This window comes from Semicossyphus pulcher, unplaced genomic scaffold (genome assembly GCF_022749685.1).
Source record: "Semicossyphus pulcher isolate SPU_LCO1_2020_fin unplaced genomic scaffold, fSemPul1.0.p SCAF_23, whole genome shotgun sequence".
In the NCBI taxonomy this organism is placed as follows: Eukaryota; Metazoa; Chordata; class Actinopteri; order Labriformes; family Labridae; genus Semicossyphus; species Semicossyphus pulcher.
This window is the reverse complement of record NW_027211697.1, coordinates 4,206,660-4,226,596: the sequence shown is the minus strand read 5'-3', so window position 1 is coordinate 4,226,596 and position 19,937 is coordinate 4,206,660. Positions and strand designations below refer to the sequence as shown.

Here is a 19,937-nt window from a genome sequence, read left to right as displayed (position 1 = left end):
TGCCTAGCGTCATGGCAAAGGGTTTTCAGAGAGCAGAGATTATCAAACAAATAAGTTATGAGTCACGCCAGAAACAACTTTAACATCTGTTCATATTCACGCAGTAAAAACAAATGCAGCATTATTGCCTTTTCATTGGAAATCACTATCAAGCACTGCTGCGATGGCTGATGTCCAATGATATCAAACTCTGCCAGGTCAGCCCCGTGTGAACCCGCGCGCTCAGGACACTGTGCCACTGTCATGCTGGAATGAACAGGGTGGAAACTGGGCCATCTATATCTGTACTACCCTCTGATTATGAACAGATTACGCAACCACACAGCATGCTTTACATAACCAGCCAGGGCCATGCACCCATTCTCTATAGACCCTTTGTTCCCAAATTGAATAATTCAAATGCCTCACCCCTTTTCTATCCCAGCAGACTGCCCACTTGACTCTTGATCAAATATGTTATGTTCCTCCGACAGCTAAACTCCTCCTCACGCTGGAGTTAATATCTGTGCTTGTTATGAAATGTCGTAAAATATGACAGTGATTTACGTCATTCTTATATGAGAGAAGGAGATGATGTGTTAGAAATGAGCAGCTTCTGGATGAATGCTGTTTATTGAATGTACAAAGACTAAATGAATGATAGTAGCATTTACAGTTACAGTAGCTTTTCAGTAACGTGGACAGTAAAACTTTATGTCTCATGGAGCATGTGACTTCACAAATCTCCTTTTACTTGTCTGCTCAAATTCCACTTTCATAAAGTAGCTTTTTTGGGGGGAGACTTTTCTCATCGTAGATAATTCTTCCCTTGGCCTTTGATATTCAAGAATCATGTCATTACTATGCCAACAGATACACATTTGATTTCATATGTATTTGGCTATAGTTATCAAACACAGAACAATGAAAATGGCTCTTAATTTGTGTGTGTTCTGGAGTGTTGGCAACACAGTGTAAATTATATGTGGAGCAGACCAAATGTGTGCCAGCCGTTGTAAATTTAACAGACACAAAACAGTTAAAACGGCTCTGAATTGTCACAACATCAAGTGTTGACAACACAGGGACAATGCCACTCAAATGAAGGATGCATGAGATACAAGGCTTACTACCTTGTACCAGTAGGTGGCGCACAGACAAACACTGATTTTTAACAAATATAAGTGTTCAGGCAGGGATATATATCACTCATACAAAGTTTAAGGCAGATGAGACACTGTATGATTGAATTAAATCAATTTCCTGTTTCATGGCGAGACATGGAATTTTGACGCGCCGCCATGGCCACGCCATTTGAGTTGCATACATGTGTTTGATAACTTTTAATTGGGAAGTTTGTTTCTACCTCCACACTAAATTTGAGTCGGATCGGATTAATGCCTTAGGAGGAGGTAGTTAAAGTATGATCCCTGGAAATAGCCATAAAATTCTGATTCTGTGACAGAACATACAATCGAGACATTGTGGGAGAGGGTTTTGTGTGTTTATCCAATTCGAGTAGGGCCCAAAAAATAACAGCTAATGCTGGGAAGGCTCTTTTTTTAATGAGATCAACCTTGGGTTTGTGGACTGCTGTTTTAAAGCCTTGACTTTAGAATTATGACACTCGCCTTTTTGGCATTTTGGAGCCAGAAGTGACCATATTTGGATGAGAGGGTGGAGCTAGAGTGCAGGGATAGGCTGGCAAAGTTATACAGTCTACAACCACAAGTCATTCGCTGGCTGATCAGATTGTAAACAAATGTGATTTCCATGAAATCAGATTCTTCTTTTTCTCCGTGGTACCTGACCAGAGTGCAGTAGACTTAAGAAGCTAAGAGAGCTTGTGGTATGTAGTGAGCTTGTGCTTGCTCACCCACATCTCAGGTGGGTGAGCGAGTGACATGTGAACAAAACAAAGCTGGTTACTTAAAATACCAGGTGTTCTTATCACTGTGACGTTTCTGCAGGGAAAAGCGAACAACAATCCTGATTCCCACACCAATAATCCAACCATTTGGGGTGTTGGTTTATGCAGAGGCCACAGTTCTCGACGTAGGGGCAGGTTTGACTCCGACCCTCGGCCCTTTGCTGCATGTCATTCCCAACTCTCTTCTACCCATAATTCCTGTCACTCTTCAACTGTCCTATCTAATGAAGGCAAAATGGCCCAAAAATTTAAAAATCATAAATAAATATAACAACCATGTATAACAAACACTGGGTGAGATTACAAGCCAGGTTTACTTTACCTGATTATTAGTGCTCATATAAAATTAAGTATTTGTACAATTTCACTCACCAAAAAGCTGGAGCACAGACTTCTTAGACTGCAGAGTTCAATAAACCACAGCAAGTTGCATCTGTAGTCATCAATCTTTTCTTTGTTTGTTCAGCCATAGTAGATTACTGTTTACTTGCAACACTTGCAGAGCGGAAAAACAGCCGCTTTACACACAAGTGTGTTTGTTGCATTAGCTCCACCTACCCTCTCTGGCAGACTGCAAATAAAAAGCCTTTCATCAGTGGGCCATACGCTCAATCACCATTGTGTTACCTCATTCAGCGATCGATAGTGCCTTAACAGACATTTATTTTAACAAAAATCTTCAAGATTATTACTTTAAAGTTGGCCATTTTACATACAGCAGTGTGAACTGACTCGCTTTTAAAGCCACCCTCAAGTGGCCACGCAAGAAACAACAGTTCTTGACACTTGCGTTGGCTTCTTTTCAGTCCCAGAGTTAGCCACTTCCAGGAAATGCATGATTCAGTTAGGACCCATCGTTGCATTCATGCTGTTAATGTTTGACATTATTATTCAATAAAGCACTAAACTCTGGTTTTAGATGAATGACTTCCAAATTTAAAGTCATTACGTTGTTTTGTTTGCCCATTAGTACTGACTCTAATAAGCATACAGAGAGAGCAGCAGACTGCAGACAGAGTGTTGTGGCTGCTCTGAATTTTAGGTCAACAGAAAAAAAAAACACATCATCATTATGTCACACGGCTCGTTCTCCTCTGGACCATTCCAGGATACAGCTCGGCCCTGTCCCGGTGTCACTTATTATGAGTGATCTGAAAAGACATTGGTTTACACAAACAAAGCCCCGCAGTCACTTTATATGTGACAACTATTTAAATGTTAATAATTTAAGCATATGAATGTTGTCACACTGTCTACAGTTGTGTTCAGATTTTCCAGTTATTTCGATTAATCCCTCCACATTCCCCAGAGAAACGTCCCCCCCAGTATACGTAATATGTTTTATGAGCATTTCATAAGCCACCCAACCCCCACCCCAAAACGATCAAAAGTGGTTGCTTTGGTAACAGCGTGACGTATTTCAGAGCCCAAGAATAGAAGCAGGAGGAAAGGGGGTCTGAGGCTCTTCTCTTCTGCGTCACAATCAGTCTGAGTGCCTTTTCAGATGTTTTCCTCTTATGTGTGTCAGGGGCCAGCGATGAAACGATGCTGAAATGTGTCTGATTGTGGAGCAGTCAGCAGGGTCACCTGCATGTGGCTGCTCACATTGAGAAAACATGAGCTGGCTGCACACTGAGGTCATGACTGATGCAGAGGAATGGCTGAAACATTTTATAGGGAGCGTATATGAACTACTGCACTGACGACAAGTTATCAATAAACATACACCCGCATGCGCAGACGCACACGCCCGCCTGTTATGAAACAGCCCCCCAAGTCAAAAAATCTGAGTCATAGTCTATTTATAGCTCCAGCAATACATCCCTCATGTGTATGAGATACAAGCTTGACTGTGTCTGTGGTATAGACAAGCTGTTACATAAATGTGTTTCTGCATACATGTCTCAGGGGAGCCGTGATTCATAACATGAGCTCTTTTTAACTGCATTTTTCTTAGTCACCAGCAAAGCAAAAAATAGTCAAGACAGCAAAAATGGTTTAATGTGGAAGGCTTTTACACACTTTCTAAGAGGTTACATAACATGTAAATTAATATCTTGACATTTTAGGAAACACACTTCTTCACTTTCTTGTTGAAAGTTAGACTAGAAGATTAATAGAAGCCTCATCTCTGTACAATAAATATGAAGTTACGGCAAGAAGTGCATTAGCTTAGCTTAGCATAAAGACTGTAAACAGAGGAAACGGCTAGTCTGGTGTTGTCCAAAACTTAGCATCACCTATACAGCTCATTAATCAAGATTTTAAAAGATTTTGTCTGTAGTCTTTAGTTCAAGCCACTAGCTGACTGGCTGCGCCGGCTTAACCTGTGCAAACGACACAAAAACATTAATTCTCGAAGCACACGCTGTGTGAGGCTCGACTCTGACACACCGGCACACTTTGTCAGCATGCGTGGAGACGGTCTGGAGCCGTTACGCATGACAGGGATTATGAGATGGACGAGCTGCTATTGCACGCTCTTTTAACAAAATAAAGCTGTCTAGTGAAACTAGTAAACACCTGTCGAGTCTGGACTCTACAATAAACTGTTAAAAGAGCTGCCCCCTCCTCCTGCCAGTGTGGGCAGCATTGTGCAGCATGGAGCTGCAAACAGCTTCTCTCTACAATCAGACACAAAACAAGAGCAAACTGCACAGATCTGCCAAACTATACGGGCGTGTTTTCGCTTGAATATCATTAGTGCAATGTGCATTGTGAATCGGACCTTGAAACGGAGCAGATAGTGGGGGCAATTTATTCCCCTCAGTATATTTTTCAACTAGCTTTAACCTGGCTCATAGCTGCTAACAAGCTAACTTGCTAACAAGTGAAGAATGATTGTGAAAAGTTTTAATGGTGCATTAAACACAACTCTAAGAGAACATCCTAACATACCAGCCAAAATATGTCACATGCATACATTACCCACAAGGCCATCTTCCTTAAGGGGAGATTTCAGTCTACAGGTAGGTGTAATAGACTTACAGACAACATACGAATGGAGTTAAGTTTGACTAACCGTCCAATGAAAACATGGCCAACTAAGACTTTTCTCATTAACCAATATTTGGACAACTATTCAGTGTCAGCCCTTTTATCAGTAGAAAAGCCAAATTGTTCCAGCCTTAATGCTAAGCTAAGCAAACCAGCCTCTGGTTTTTGCTTCACAGTTAGATGTAGAGTGGTATTGATCTTCTTATTTGTCTTGGCAAGAAAGGGGATTATGTATATTTACCCAAAAAAATATTTTCTAGGGCAATTCTACAGGCCTTTTTTCTGTTGCGCTCAAGAGAAAAAGAGACATAGTTTGTCTTGTCAGAGCAGTGTTGTGTATATAATGCAATGTGTTTTTGTAATTGTAGATGGAGCAGAGCCTAGATGAAAGCGAAGTAGAGGGAGGATAAACAGCTAATCTAAGATCTACATTTGATGTGACAAATACGGCACAGGTTAAGACAAGGTGTATCAATTATAAATCTGTGTTGTTAATTTCTAATATTACTGACAGCTGAGGCAACAGCTCCTCTTATCCAACATAACACCGGCTGACTATCAGCACTGAGTGTTATCACATTAGATAACGTTACACAGCAGGTGAAATCAGGCCGAGCTGGCATGTACTTTGATGATACTGTGTCGGCTCGGCACACTTCCGCTGCATGCTGTGTCACTGAGGAGGGATTTTCCATTGAGGAATAAAACATACATGAACAAAGGATTTTCCTCAAAAACATTAGAATGTAATGAAATTTCAGAGGCAGCAAAGGGTTGGAAGGACACTACAAAAAGGAAGGAGAAAAAGAGCGGGATATTCGAAACGGTGTGTAGGAATGAATGAAAAGACAGGAGCTGGAGAAAGTGATGGTGTTCTGACACGTTCACTTTCTACCTATGTGACCTTCTTCCTGCAGCATCTAACTGTGTCAGCAGAGTGACAGCCTCCTCCTTCCTCCTTCCCTCGGACTTCCCCTGTGGTCTAGTTCAGAGTGTATTTTAAGCTCATCCCCGCCACCTCCTACAGGTCGCTTTCGTAACATGCCTCTGCTGTCAACTTTGGCTAACACCTCCCAGCTCATCTGTCTGACTCCTTGTCACCGTTTTCTTAAAGCCGCGCAGCGGATGTAAACAGTCCTGCTTTGAATCTTATCTGTGCGACTCACTTGGCAGGAAGAGGGCACAGATATTTATATCCACTGGTGCCCACTGCCGCTGTAGATAGAATCCACTCAGGAGAGGATGAATCATGAAAAAAAGGAGGGTGTAAAAACGTATAAGGATGCAGAATACCATTCGATACATTAAATGTTCATGTTGTGGTAATCACTGTTCAGGGGAGGGGTTAGTGAATGGTTAATGTGAGATCCACTTGTATGTAGATGACGTAGCTGTAGACCAGTGGTTCTCAACTGGTCTGGCCTCAGGAGCCACCAGGGCTAATTGCGACCCAAATTTCTGAAATTTTGTATTTAATGAAAAATAGTTGCAGTTTAATACAGCAGTATAAACAGTACAGTAGTATAAACAGCATAATAGTCAAGCAAAATGGCCAGCAGTGCATAAGAGGAACAATATTACCTCTCCGACCTCCTGCACATTGCCACTCCATCCCGCACCCTCTGGTCTTCCTCCTCCATCCACCTCACCGTACCCCCTGCCCGCCTCAGCACCATGGGGGCCAGAGCTTTCAGCCGCTCTGCTCCCCAGCTCTGGAATTCTCTCCCACCTGACCTCCGAAACTGTACCACCCTCCCCATCTTTAAAACTAAACTCAAAACTCATCTGTTCCGCCTTACCTACTCTCCCTAACGCTCAGCACTGTCCCTCACCCACTCTTAATGTATTTTATCTGGTTTGTTATTACTCTTGTTGGTGTTTTTACTCTTGTTTGTGTTTTCTTGTTTGTACAGCGACCTTGAGTGTCCTGAAAGGTGCTTCTAAATAAAATGTATTATTACTATTATTATTATATTTTCTCAAGCACACATCCGTGACCCAGTGAAAACAGCTTTGCAACCCACTTTTGGGTCCCGACCCACCAGTTGAGAACCACTGCTATAGACTATACAACACAGTCAATTAATACACTGCAGTGCTTGTTGGTTCAAAGCTTTACACTTATCAATCATTGATAATCCTGCTTTATGTATGAAAAGTTGCACATGAATGGGCTAGGCTAAACTTTGCATTCTTTAGGATAATTTTTTCATTAATACCATGGTTACCATGGTTATGGTTACTTTTTACTTTTTACCAATAGAATATACTTGTATACCCCGGTGCAGTGGTTAGCGATGTCGCCTCACAGGTAGAACGTTCCTAATTCAAATCCAGGTTTCGACAAAGGGGGCCTTTTGTGTGGAGTTTGCATGGGTTCCCTCCGGGTGCTCCGGCTTACCCCTACAGTCCAAAGACATGCTCATCAGGTTAATTGGTGACTCTAAAATTGTTTGTAGGTGTGAGACTGACAGGTTGTCTCTATGTGTCAGCCCTGTGATTGACTGGCCATCAGTCCTGGGTGAACCCCGCCTGTCGCCCAACGACAGCTGGGATTGGCTCCAGCCCCCTGAACAGGATAAGCGGTACAGATAATGGATGGATGTTTATGCTATTATACAATACTATATTTACTAATCCAGATTCCATTTTTTCATATCCATGATTAGCTCATCAAACAGGCCTTTGTGTCAGTTTCTCTTTTTTAAACATTTTATTGGATAACACTTTTAACGTTTGATATTGACTTTTTGGCTAATTGGGGGATTATTTCACAGGGAGAATCCTTTACTTTACTGTACTGAAAGGCCTGTTAGGCAGACTTACATCTATTTTTATCTGCTTTATTACTGTAACAGTTGAAAAAAATCAATATTTGCAAAAATACATACATGTATCCAGTATGCTACATGATACAAATGTGTTTGTTCGAATGTTTCGTTCCTTAAATCCAACCTGAATCCACCCTTTTGCAAGGATCAGAATAGTAAAGATTTTGTGGATCAAATGTATCCCAATCCGGCTCAAGTGTTTTGAACAACACATCCTGAAGGTTTGATTCAGATGGAAACCAAAAGTGAGTTGTGTGATCTGATTTCAGAAACCTTTTTGCTTTGAATTACTTTGAACAACTGAGACTAAAATGAAATCTACAACTTGATGTGTTATCTTGACAAGGTAAACTGCAAGGTGTTAATGCATCATGATCAGAATGTGATCAGATCTTCCTGACAACATTTGGAGGTAGTTTGGCTGACATTGTGTTCAGATCTATATGCAGGTGTAAATCCATACAACCTGCTGGCTGCTCTGACTTCTGTCAACAGGTTTTTCTCTGAAGACAGAGATCAGATGCCAGGGAAGATAATAGGAACACACTAACAACACAGGTGTAAACGCAAAGTCAGGGTCAGGTTGTTATCTGGAAAGCCAGATTCAGAACACATGTTAATACCAGGTGTAAACAGGGTCTTAGTCTCGAGCTTTGTGCTGAATGTGAATCTTATTTCCCATCCTTCAGCTTTACATTCTAACTCTTCTCTTGTAAATGCTTCTTCTTCTTTGTGCACACTGTTTAGACGTCTCTGGTGGTGAATGAGTGACTTAAAGTCCTGTAAATATTTGTAGGGTCCTCTGACACTTGAGATGTTTTTCAGTTGAGAAAACCTGCTGTGTTTACACAGTAATCTGCCCTCGTTCCCCTGTAGGTCAAAGCTACAAGGTGAGCTGTTCCATAAGAGGCTTCGCTGGAATGTCAAGAATTTAGGTCAAACTTGTTGAACTCATGTGGTTCCTCTTTTCTTTATGTTGTTTTCAGCCTAAGTCAGTTGACTGCAACACAGTCGGGACTGACTTACTAATGCTGATGTTGGGTAATCCACTTTAAGGACGTGTAAGAAAAACACAATTGTCAGTGCATTAATGCTTACATTTTCTCACTTGATGAATCAAAAAGTATCCAGTAACAGCAGAATCTACATTATCTTAATTTATATCTTCAGAGTCTTTTATGAACATAAATTATTAATGCATAGAAGTCATTTTGCAATACTTGCAGTGTGTTGTGCTAAGATCCTCTTTGTCATGAAGTTTTTGTTCCTTTCCAAAGAAACCTGAGGCAAAAACACTTTCAAAAGTAGACCCATTACATATACATATTTCAAAAGCTGCAGCAGATGTATGGCGTAACCCACTTCCTGTTGCATAATCAAACATTTTGATTTTATGGGAAGTCTTGTATGAAATAACTTTCAATGTTTTACAAAGTTTTTACTCTACCTACTTCAATGGCGGTCTGACACATTAAAGGACCCATAGGTGCCAGTCGCTGAGCCTCCCTGAAGGCCTCAGCCCAACAGACAGATTAGCCTCCTCTATTAAACACATCTATCAGCACGCTGTTTGTTTTCTTCTCTTGTCAGCGATCACTTTTATGAAACTGGGATCTTCATAAACTTGAGTGACGCATCGTTACATGTAGTTCAAGCAGATTTTATGCATATGATCGTATTGTGTTTGCAGAGGATGAACAGCACATACACTTACAGGAGAATCTGATGCTGCCCAGAGTTTAATCTCTGTCCTCCTCTGCTCTGTAAGCTGCTCTTGTACGCAGTCTGTTGTTAGCCTACAAACAGGAAGACTTTAGGATCAGATGACATAAGCCGGACACAGAGTGCTGGTAAAATCTCTTTTGTGCTCAAGCACCAAAATATAAATAAATCAGCAAAAATATGAGCGGACTTTCTTTGGATCAACAAATAAGATACAGTATATTATGTTAGTTGGTGAGCTTTAGAGATGCTTCCTGGTGGACTTTATTTCCTTTGGACGGAGCTAGGCTTCATCCCCCCCATTTTAGAGCATTTGTGCAAATCTAAGCTAAGCTACGGCTGCTAGCGGTTCCTTCATACTTATGTGGTTTTAAGAATAGTATTGGTGTTCACATCTACATTTTTTAAAACTATTTATCATCGAGATACTTTTCCTTTTATCTTCATTTATATTTTATAAAATTGCGCTGCCATTAGCATGTGCACTGTATAACAATAATAAAAAGCCAGTTATCTTGTTTTCTATGATGCAAAATACATGTGGAAAAAACCTGCATTAAAAAGGTGTAGCTGCGAGCTGCTACTGTACTATGACTGTACCGGCCAAAGGTGGCCAAGCAGAAAGGGGCTAGAGGCCCAGCGTGTATCTCTCTTGTCAACTTGAGCCCGTTTACTCAGGCAGTTTACATATGTGATATGATACAGTACATGAGGTTCATTGTCTCCTGTGGGCACACAGAAACACAGAGCGGGCAAGTGTTCACTGTAAAAACAGAGGTCAAATGAGGTTTTTGGCTGAGGCCCTCGTGGTTCTTTCACATTAACCACACAAATGCACGTGTTGCTCAACATACAAGTGTTGGAGCTTGCAGCCAATCAGCAAACACACACAGACACACAGTGTGCTCTTATCTTTCTAACTGAAAGGCAGCAGACTGTAGCACCAGCACTCACACAACAGCTATCTGCCCTTGCTGAATCTTTATGTTGACTTTAAAGCCCTATTTATGGATCAAATTTACTGGAAAGGAGCTGATGACTGTAAACTCTGAGCAACTTTCCTGGAAAGCATTCTGTTATATAGCTATAACAAGAGTTCAAATGAGACAGTGGTGAAAAGAGATGCTTTAATACTTATATACCTCTTATGACATACATATGAGTTGGTGGGCCCCTGGGCATAAATGTTTAGCTCTCCTGTCTTCTCCTACAGTACTCTGAGTAATGGCTATGCACTCTGTCACCTCTTAAGTCACAATACGTCTTGTGCAACAACTAATCCTATGCTGGGTATTTTTCATTTTTCATGGTCATTTGATTGAACACAACTTTATTAGGAATGTGCATTCTGTAAAAACAATATAAATACAAATAATTAATCACAGAGGGTCTCTCTAGTTTAGCAGACATGCCACAGTCAGACAAAAGCCCCTTTTATACTGCCAGTTTAAGGCGGGATTATTACGCCTCTGTTATGTTTCATCTTCTATGTAAAACTCACGGAGGCAGAATGGTGGGGCGTTCTGCCGCTGAGCCAGCATCGGAGGTAGTAACAGAGGTGTAACAGAGGCGTAGCAGAGGTCTGTGTTTACCGCGGAGATGGCAGGGCGGAACAGCGCTGTGTGTCATGAGTTTCTAGTTTAGTTCTGGTTTTGTCTTGTATTTCGGTGTTCAGTTATTATTTATTGTTTTACCTTGTCACTTTGTCCCTTGTCATGAGTTTTCATTGTTTAGTTTTGTATATAGTAAACTGTGTTCTTATCTTGATTTAGTCCTGTTTAGTTGTGTATTAATTTGTGTTTCATTGTTTAGAGATTATCTCCTGGAGTTCTGCTGTCACAGTCCTGAGTATGGTTTTTAGTGTTTCCTGTTTTATTTTGTAGTTCTTGCCCCATGTATGTTTTGTCTTGTTTTACTTCCTGCCTTTTTGTGTTTCCAGTGTGTGTGTATTTGAATTGCACGGTTTGTTTACACCCCGCACACGTTTTGCTTCCACAATGCTGGAATGCCATGTAAAAACACACATGGGGTGTTATGTGGTCCAGTGTAAAATGGCAAAGGCTGCATGATGGCGGAGCTTATGCCGCTGAGGTGGAACCACAGTGTAAAAAGGGCTTAAGTTGGCTTATAACAAAAATATATTAGGAAGGAATAACAAGTCAACATTCACTTTTTTCAAAGGTTATTTTGGCCTTCTTTTTTTTTTTTTATCAAACCCACAGACTTAACTTAACTTAAAAATAAAATATTTTTTAACATGTTAGTTTCCTTATAACCTTATTATCATGAAGTGTGTGGTAAAGTATGATATCCACCCCCTCAATGTGTAAAGTTTTATTGGCTATGCAGGCGAGTTATTTTTGTTTGTGAAAAAGACAGATAAGGACATTACTTCTGGCAGCCTGCTAGAGTTGCTCCTTGTCATCTTGAGTCTTTTACCTTTTTCTATTTTCTTTTTTATGTCAGTAGTTTGTTAACTTTTTGGCATCAAACGATCTTATCGAGAGAAAAAAAAAAAGGATGCCAATACTACTGTCGGTTCAACTGCCATCATTACTTCCTGCCTACTTCTCTAAATAACTATTGTAATGTTGTTTTTCTACCAGGCACTGTCTCTTTTGCGTTAACCCATACACTTTATGTTTTCACTAATATTGAGTTGTTTCTTGCATTTCTCTAATTTGTATTTTTGGAGCTATCTGGCACTATAATTTTGGGATTAATAAAGTTCTATCTTATCGTATCTTATCTTATAATTATAGTTTGTTATTCAGCATAATGTTATGTTTAAGGTTCCCAACAGTACCTCTTAATGACAAACTGCCTTCACCTATAGGCAATATGGAAATCATTCATCATTTCAAAAAGGCTAATGGAGTTACCCCAAACATAGTTTGTTTCTACAAAGTTTCTTGTGAAAGACTTATTAGCAAAAACTGTCCTGAACTACCAAGCTGATAGAAGAGTAATAGTGTCTGTAGATGTGATGTTAGGACCCCAAACAGGACATCATACGGAGCTCTATAATCACACCTCACCATACGAAGATTTCAATGCTGAGTTATTGACTCATCCTGCAGGATTAGCTTGCAGTAACTGCCGTTTATGCAAGGAGAGAAAGTAAGGCGCAACATTACCTATTTGTTATGAGAAGATTATCCTGCCACAGGGGGGCGGGGCGAACGAGGTCAGATGATGACGACGACGATGATGATGATGCCTGAACTGCTGTGTTATGTGAGAGCCGATAGGAGCTTTCCTTCGGACGGCGGGGGGAGGAGGGAGGAGGGGGGCTGCTACGGAGAGAGGCGGGCTCAAAAACACACACACAAAAAGGGCCTCGCTGGTTCATGTGAGGATAGCGATCGTCCTAAACTGAACTCAACGTTACAAATAGGAGCTGCGCTTTTCCAAGTGGAGCAGAGTGGATATGCGCCACACCGATGATAATATTAAGTAACAGCAGCGAGTGGATCTGCAGTGTGAACCCGGAGAGGGAGACAGAGAGAAGAGCTGCTTCCTGAAGCGGACAGGCAGACATCAGCAGAGACACCGGCAGAGAAAAACTCATTCTTCAGAGGTAAAGACTTTTTATATTATTATTAGGCTATTTCAGATTTAAGAGGCAAGTTTTCTGTATGTGAGATTTTTATTTTTATTTTTTTTTCAAAAGTTTTTTTTCTCCATTGTACTCACTTAAGTATCATTTCGACAAGAAACAGAAAGGTAATGCATTATAGTAAGCAGAAATTCTCTTTAAAACTTTAAATCCCAAATAGCCTTTTTTAAAATTACACTCAACATTTAGTGGTGACCTATTTAAACCTATAACTCGTACAAGCTCTGTAAACTTCCGTTCAGTTGTAATTTAAAGCTAATGTGGGAATAAGTTTCATTATGTTGTGTTGTTCTTACTCTAGGCGTGCATGTTTATTTTTCGTATAGTAGGCTACATTTCTCTCCACCATACGTTAAAAAAGTGTCAGTGTGTGTGTGTGTGTGTGTGTGTGTGTGTGTGTGTGTGGGTGGGGGGTTGTTGTTGTTTTTTACTTTAATTAAACTAATTACTCAAAACACAAGTTGTAATTTGTTCGGGGGGAAAAAGTCAAAGTTGAAATCGCCTGTTAGTATTATGGAACTCACATTCCGGTGACGCTGCTGAGTGTGAGGAAGAACAGAGTGAGGTCAGCTCATATAACAGACCGGAGATCAGCATGTTCCTGTCAGACATGTGGGTCAGTGCTGATGAAGCAAGCCAAACAGTCTGACCGTAAACCGACCAACGATTCACTGCCCAGAATAATGATGATTATATGGAAATATTGAGAGAATATAGGAAGCTTTAAATGTTCTAAGTGTTTAACAAAAATGTAGGTTATAACACGTACATTTCTTAACTTACTTTTGTCATCTGATATATAAAAAAAACTGCTGTGTGCTTGTAGTGATGCAAAAAGCCTGCAGGCTGACGGGCTTTATATGTGGAACACGCATTGCCCCATATTGAACATATAATGACGCTTACAAGGTTATGGTACAAGTTGCTCCCGTTTTATTGGAGAGATGTAATGGGGTTACATAATATTGTGTTGTAATGGCTCTTGCATAACCACTAAATCCTTGTTCTTGTTCCCTTCCATAGCTTTCACCACTAGTTGGCACTGTTGCTGCGTTTTGAGATACAAGCACAGAGGAAAGAGTCACTCCAGCTCTGACAGGCGAGATGTTTGAGGAGGAGTCCCAGCACATGAGGGGACAGCAGGAAGTGGCAGTGCTGCACACTCTGGAGTCACCTGCAGCAGTGAGCCCAGGTGGAGGAGGAGCAGAAGGAGGATCAGGACCTCTGTCCTTCACAGATGAAGCCGTGTCCATCCTGACCTCCAGCAGCCTGCTGGCCCGCTCCCTGCTGGGTCGCAGCTCGGCTGTCAAGCGAAAAGAGAGTCCTTCTTCCAGCATTCGCCGCAAGCGTGAGTTCATCCCTGTTGACAAAAAGGACGATGGCTACTGGGACAAGAGGAGGAAGAACAACGAGGCGGCTAAGCGCTCGCGGGAGAAGCGCCGTGTGAACGACATAGTCCTGGAGAGCCGCGTCCTGAATTTGCTGGAGGAAAATGCTCGTCTCAGGGCCGAGCTGCTGGCTCTGAAGTTCCGCTTTGGCCTGGTTAAAGACCCCTCAAACTCCCCTATTCTTCCTCTCACTACAGCTCCTCAACACAACGCGCAAACTGCGACTCCTCACTATTACCTCCACAGAGGAGAGGTAGGTCTCCCCAGCTCCTCAGCCTCACATCCCAATAGCCAGACAGGCCAACTGAGCAGCAGGGGCTCCAGGGATGCTGGGAACATGTCAGAGGACTCAGGGTTCTCTACGCCAGGCGGGTCCAGTGTGGGCAGTCCCATCTTCTTTGAAGACCGGCTGAGCGACCATGGGAAGCTATCACCACACAGAGCAGAGGAGGTGAGCTACGACCTCCACCACTCCCCTGCTGATGTCCACCACACATCAGGACTCAGTGCAGAGAGGATGGACCAAGCTGAGGCGATGAAAAACCTTCCTCACAAGCTTCGCTTTAAGATGCCCGGCAGCAGTGACGCAGTCGATGCTTCAGGGGACAACAGCAGCGCCAGGCGCAGCCCAACACTCCCTGCTGCGGGGCGGGAAGGTCAGAGAGAGGTCACTAAAGGACTCACTGGAGGTGAAATGGGAGCAGGGCACTACACTGGCTCCTGGCTCCATCAGCTGGAGGGGGAGGAGGGCAGGAGAGGGAGACAGTCCCCTCAGTACAACGCCTCAGCTCCCAGCTACAGCCTCCAGACTCCTCCTACGCAAGGACCAACAGAGGTCCAGTACAAGCACGAGAACACTCACCTGAAGACGCAGCTCAACTCTCTGAGTGAGGAGGTGGCTCAGCTGAAAAAGCTTTTCACAGAGCAGCTCATGGCCAAAGTCAACTGAGGTCTGAGCAGTGAGTCAGAGTCTGCTAATGTCAGGACTTTTAAGGACAAACTCAGCGAGCACAGAAACAGGAGTGACGAGGACTAACAAAACACGACTTTCAAGTCTAACAAACTTTTAACAATGTGTTGGTTCGGTTCAAATACTGTATGATATTGTATTAAACATTCATCTCATAATCTGCTGTTTCAAAACTACTTAATCTCTGCTCCAATCAGTGTTGCTCAGACAGGGAGTCTTATCTCTATACGTGTCATCTGTTTAGTAGTGTCTCTGTTCCATACACTGTGAGAGCTGCGAACACACAACCAAAACACTGTTTACATCATGTCGTTAAAATGCAGCCCGACATCACTTCACTAGGACACAACAGGTTCAGGTGGTTGTGAAGCCAGCAGGTTGTTAACACAGAGTGATGACCTACTTAACATGTTTTCCATCACTTAGACATGACTGGTCCAAGAGACAGACAGTTAATACACACAAATAACACAACTAGCTATAAAATCCTCTCTGTCTTTAATGCTCAAAGTCACATGTTTTCTGCTTGTTTATCATCACTTTTGTGTTTCAATAGCTCCTCACTGTTACATGTACAATTTAATGTGTTTCTCATCTCACTTCAGTGTGTTCATCCATAGTTTGCATACATTTTATTACTGCCATGTTATCTGTACTGAGTTGATATCAGGAATTCAAAGTCTGCTGTCTTTCTGTGTGTTTTAATATTAAATAAATAACAGATTCAACATCATGGTGCTGAGTTTTTCATTAAAGGGGCGTTCATCAGATTTTCCTTATTAAGTGTGGTTAACTGATTTCAGATGCTCTGGAGGGAGCTCTTTAGAGTTTGAAATAAATAACCCTGATGATGTCATTATGATGTCATCAGGGTTATGTGAGCATTGGTTTGAGAATTCAGTTGGTTGAAAAATTGAGTTGCCGCATTTAAAAGAAGTTATCATTTAGGGGGCAACAGACTCTAATTGAAGCAGCCACTGAGTTGCATTGTCGGAAGTGTAGTGTATTAGAGCCTGGTGTGTCTTGTTAACTTTCTTAAGGTGAAATAATAAGTCACAGAACACCAACACAATAATAGCTACCTGTTATATAACATACATTATTATCAATAGTATAGTGCAATAAAACATAATGTCTTTAATGTACACAGCTTTGAAAGCTGCTTACTTTCGCCAGGATATAACTTACCTAATAACACGTGATGACAGAAGGAGTCAAACAGAACAAGAAGGCTCGCCTGACAAGTGCTGACAAATGCAGGCAGGGAGGAGAGGAATTAAGCACTCGACAGGTTTCTCTCCAACAGACAGACAGACAGAGACAGAGACCAGTGGGTGTGCCAGGTATTACTCAACAGTTTACGCAGATCCCTTCAAAACACAAGAGCTGTTATTACACAACAGATGGGGAATTTCTTTCAAAGAGAAATGTTTAACAGTCAGATACAGGTTGGATAAGCATTCTTGTGGCTCTTTTGCAATGTTTTAGAGTCAATAAAATCTTTGATCAAGTTTACTTCCTTTACGTGCAAGTTGGGGGGAAAAATCATGCTGGTTAGCGGACAGCAGGGGGCAGCAGAGACAACACCTTCCGCATTGCTATGGAGCAACAGAGTCTGTGTTTCACCATGTACCAGAAGATATGAATCATGTTATGGATCGCAGCAATTGTATTAGGGCAGCTGCTTATAAAGTAAGCTGGAATAATGATGAGTGAAAGTTAAGATCAGCAGATGTGCACATGTTTTTCTTATGCAGGTTGAGACGTGCAGATGCTGCTCAGTGCAATAGAGATGTTTTTTTTAAGGCCTTTTTCTGTTTTGATATAAGAAGAATTTATTCAGCTTGGTGTGTGTCATCTTCATTTCCATTAGTACAGACATGATGTTCTTCTCTTAATACGAATATAAGGTACTGACTTTAGCTTTTCACATTATGTATGGGAAGCTTGGGATATAAATGCATAGTGTAATTAGATGACCTGTCTGTGACCCGCCCAGAGCAAAAGAATATAAACAGTAATTTGGCTGCAATTCTTCCCCCAAAAACAGATCATAAAATCAACATTTGGGTGTACAAACAGACTCTGAGTACACCTGAGAATGCGCTGAAATATAAACGTGATATCAGAGACAGATGTTGCAGGTGTGAAGCGCAGAGAAGAGGAGGGTCTGATTTAAATAATCTACTGCAACATGCTGCTGTTACGCTATCATCCTCACCCACATCCATAAAAAAAAACGCCAACCCCCCACAACCACAACCCCCATTCCCCCACCCCCAATTCTGTTCCCCCCTTTTTTTTATCCGGCGAAAGGATAATGCCTGTTGCTAGGCAGGCAGTGCGACAGTTGCCATGGGAACGCTTGCAGACATAGCTGTAAGGGGGAAAAATGTTGGGTAGGGTGGGGATAAGGATGGGGTGCAAAAAAAAAAAAAAAAAGAGGGAGTGTTGCGGAGAGAGTGTATGTGCGTGTTGAATGGGGGGAGGGGGACCCAAGTTCACGGCCAATGCCTCTGCTCCATCGGAGCTGTTTGTCTCCTCCAGCTACAGACGGAAACAAAGAGTGCAGAGGAATGAGGATCTGTGTTTAGCTCAGATTGGAGGCATCACATTTAGGGTTACCCTCTGATGATGCAGAGTCACAGGATGCTAGTGGGAATGAATGAATGAAGACTAAAACATTTGTATTTTTAATTACTAATATACAGGCTTTAACAGTATAATAATAACAGAGAATATAAAATAAGAAGTTGCAAACAAAAGGCCACTAGGCTTTATTGAAACAAACCATCGAGTCTATTTCACAAACTAAAGCACAAGAATAAATAACCACTCTTGTATCAAAGCTGTTAACACCCTCCAAGGACACAAAGCAATCCAATTATACAGAGTAACTGCTGCAATTAATGAAATTGTATGCACAAATACATTACTGTAATGTGCGGAAATGCGACACATCTTCGTTGGAATAATTGTGCGAAACCGAGGGCACAAGTTTTCTAAACACGCACTCACGCTCACACACACCCTTTTCACTCCTGTGCAAAGATAGCACAGCCTTGGAGATAAAAGGAGATAATGAACACATCCGCAGCAGACGTCAGCCTTCAAGGCACTTTTAAAATCAGTCTGTGAATAAGTGCTCTGTGCTGCACGCTCACCGAGACACTGAGCAGACCGTGTGCCTGCAGCAGCGAGGAGGAAGATGCTATCTGACACGTTGAGTTACTTCGGTGACAGTCCTAACAGCACAGGAGCTATTGTCTTTAATCGCTTTACACAAGCACAATGTTGACGCTGTTTTCCTCCTACAACTAAAATGAGCTGGCCAAAATATTTTCAAACCATCACTACGCATATAAGCCTCTTCCAAATACACTCTCTGATGCCGTTCCCAGCATACCAGTGTGACAGAGAGCTATTTAATGGTTTCAGAGGAGGTTTAACAGAATCAATGCTCCATGCCTGCGAGCATGACACACATTCCTGCTTGTGATCGAGTTGTATCAGAACACAATGCTCCTAAATTGCACAATATGGTTGCATTCAGGCCAGAGCAGCTGGTTCAACTCACTGCTTCAACGCTGTGTAGTGGAAGCAGATTGGGCTTGTTTGAACGATACAATGGCAGACACTGAGGCAAGTTTCTGTAACTATAAAAGTCAAAAGTTCCACTTGTGTTCATACTGCAACAGTGACAGCAGAGTGCCATTGCCACAGGCTCTGATGACACACCGCTGAGTCATGACAGGATGTAACTACTACATGACTTTATTTTCTGTTCTATTTTGCAAATCCTGTGGCTGAAAGTACTTTTAGTCATGCGTTGTACTTAAGCACAGTTTTACAGGTTTTTGGCAGTTGTTCAGTTAGTTTTTTTCTTTACATATTTTCTCCTCACATCTGTGTTATATAACCTCATATTTTAAAAGCTTTACTGTATAATCCAAATGCAGAGGACAGACTATCACACCTATATGAGCAGGTTGGGTATCACATTGTAAGTGTATGAGATGATAAGGGGTTGGACCCCCCTTTTTTGGCTCTTAAAGCAGCCCCTTTCCTTGGAAGTGTCACTGGGAGTTTGATCCCATTCAGCCAAAAGAGCATTATATCCCTTTCCCACCAAAGTTAGCGCGTTGACACAGGTTTTTCAGACCCGGGAAGACTGCTGCGTCACTGTCTGACATCACAAAAACCCTGGAAACAGGGTTAGTAAACAGTGAAGATGTTACGGTGGTTAGGTCTTTATTGTATTTAATACTCATTCAGTCTATTTATCAAACTTAGCGCCGACAAATTGGAACGATGTTCAAGGCACTGATGATGACCAAGGAGGTGTTCAGTGAGGTTGAGGTCAGGCCTCTGTGCAGGCCAGTAAAGTTCCTCATCACCAATGTTCTGTAACGCTCTTTGTTCTTTACAACTCTGTTTTTTTAGAATGATCCAAACAAGGCCGTCATATTGCTGCCCTTGTGTTAGATATTACACAGCATGC

The 19,937-nt window shown here is 41.8% G+C and overlaps 1 protein-coding gene across 1 annotated transcript; it reads left to right on the top strand.

Annotated features, from left to right (window-relative positions):
* Window positions 1-12,806: 12,806 nt before the first annotated feature.
* On the top strand, window positions 12,807-16,164 carry nfil3-6 (nuclear factor, interleukin 3 regulated, member 6). The gene is made up of 2 exons (XM_069674858.1): window positions 12,807-13,039; window positions 14,102-16,164. Exon 2 carries the CDS (start codon window positions 14,183-14,185, stop codon window positions 15,413-15,415), a length of 1,233 nt encoding a protein of 410 aa, XP_069530959.1. The 5' UTR covers window positions 12,807-13,039; window positions 14,102-14,182; the 3' UTR covers window positions 15,416-16,164.
* Window positions 16,165-19,937: the final 3,773 nt, after the last annotated feature.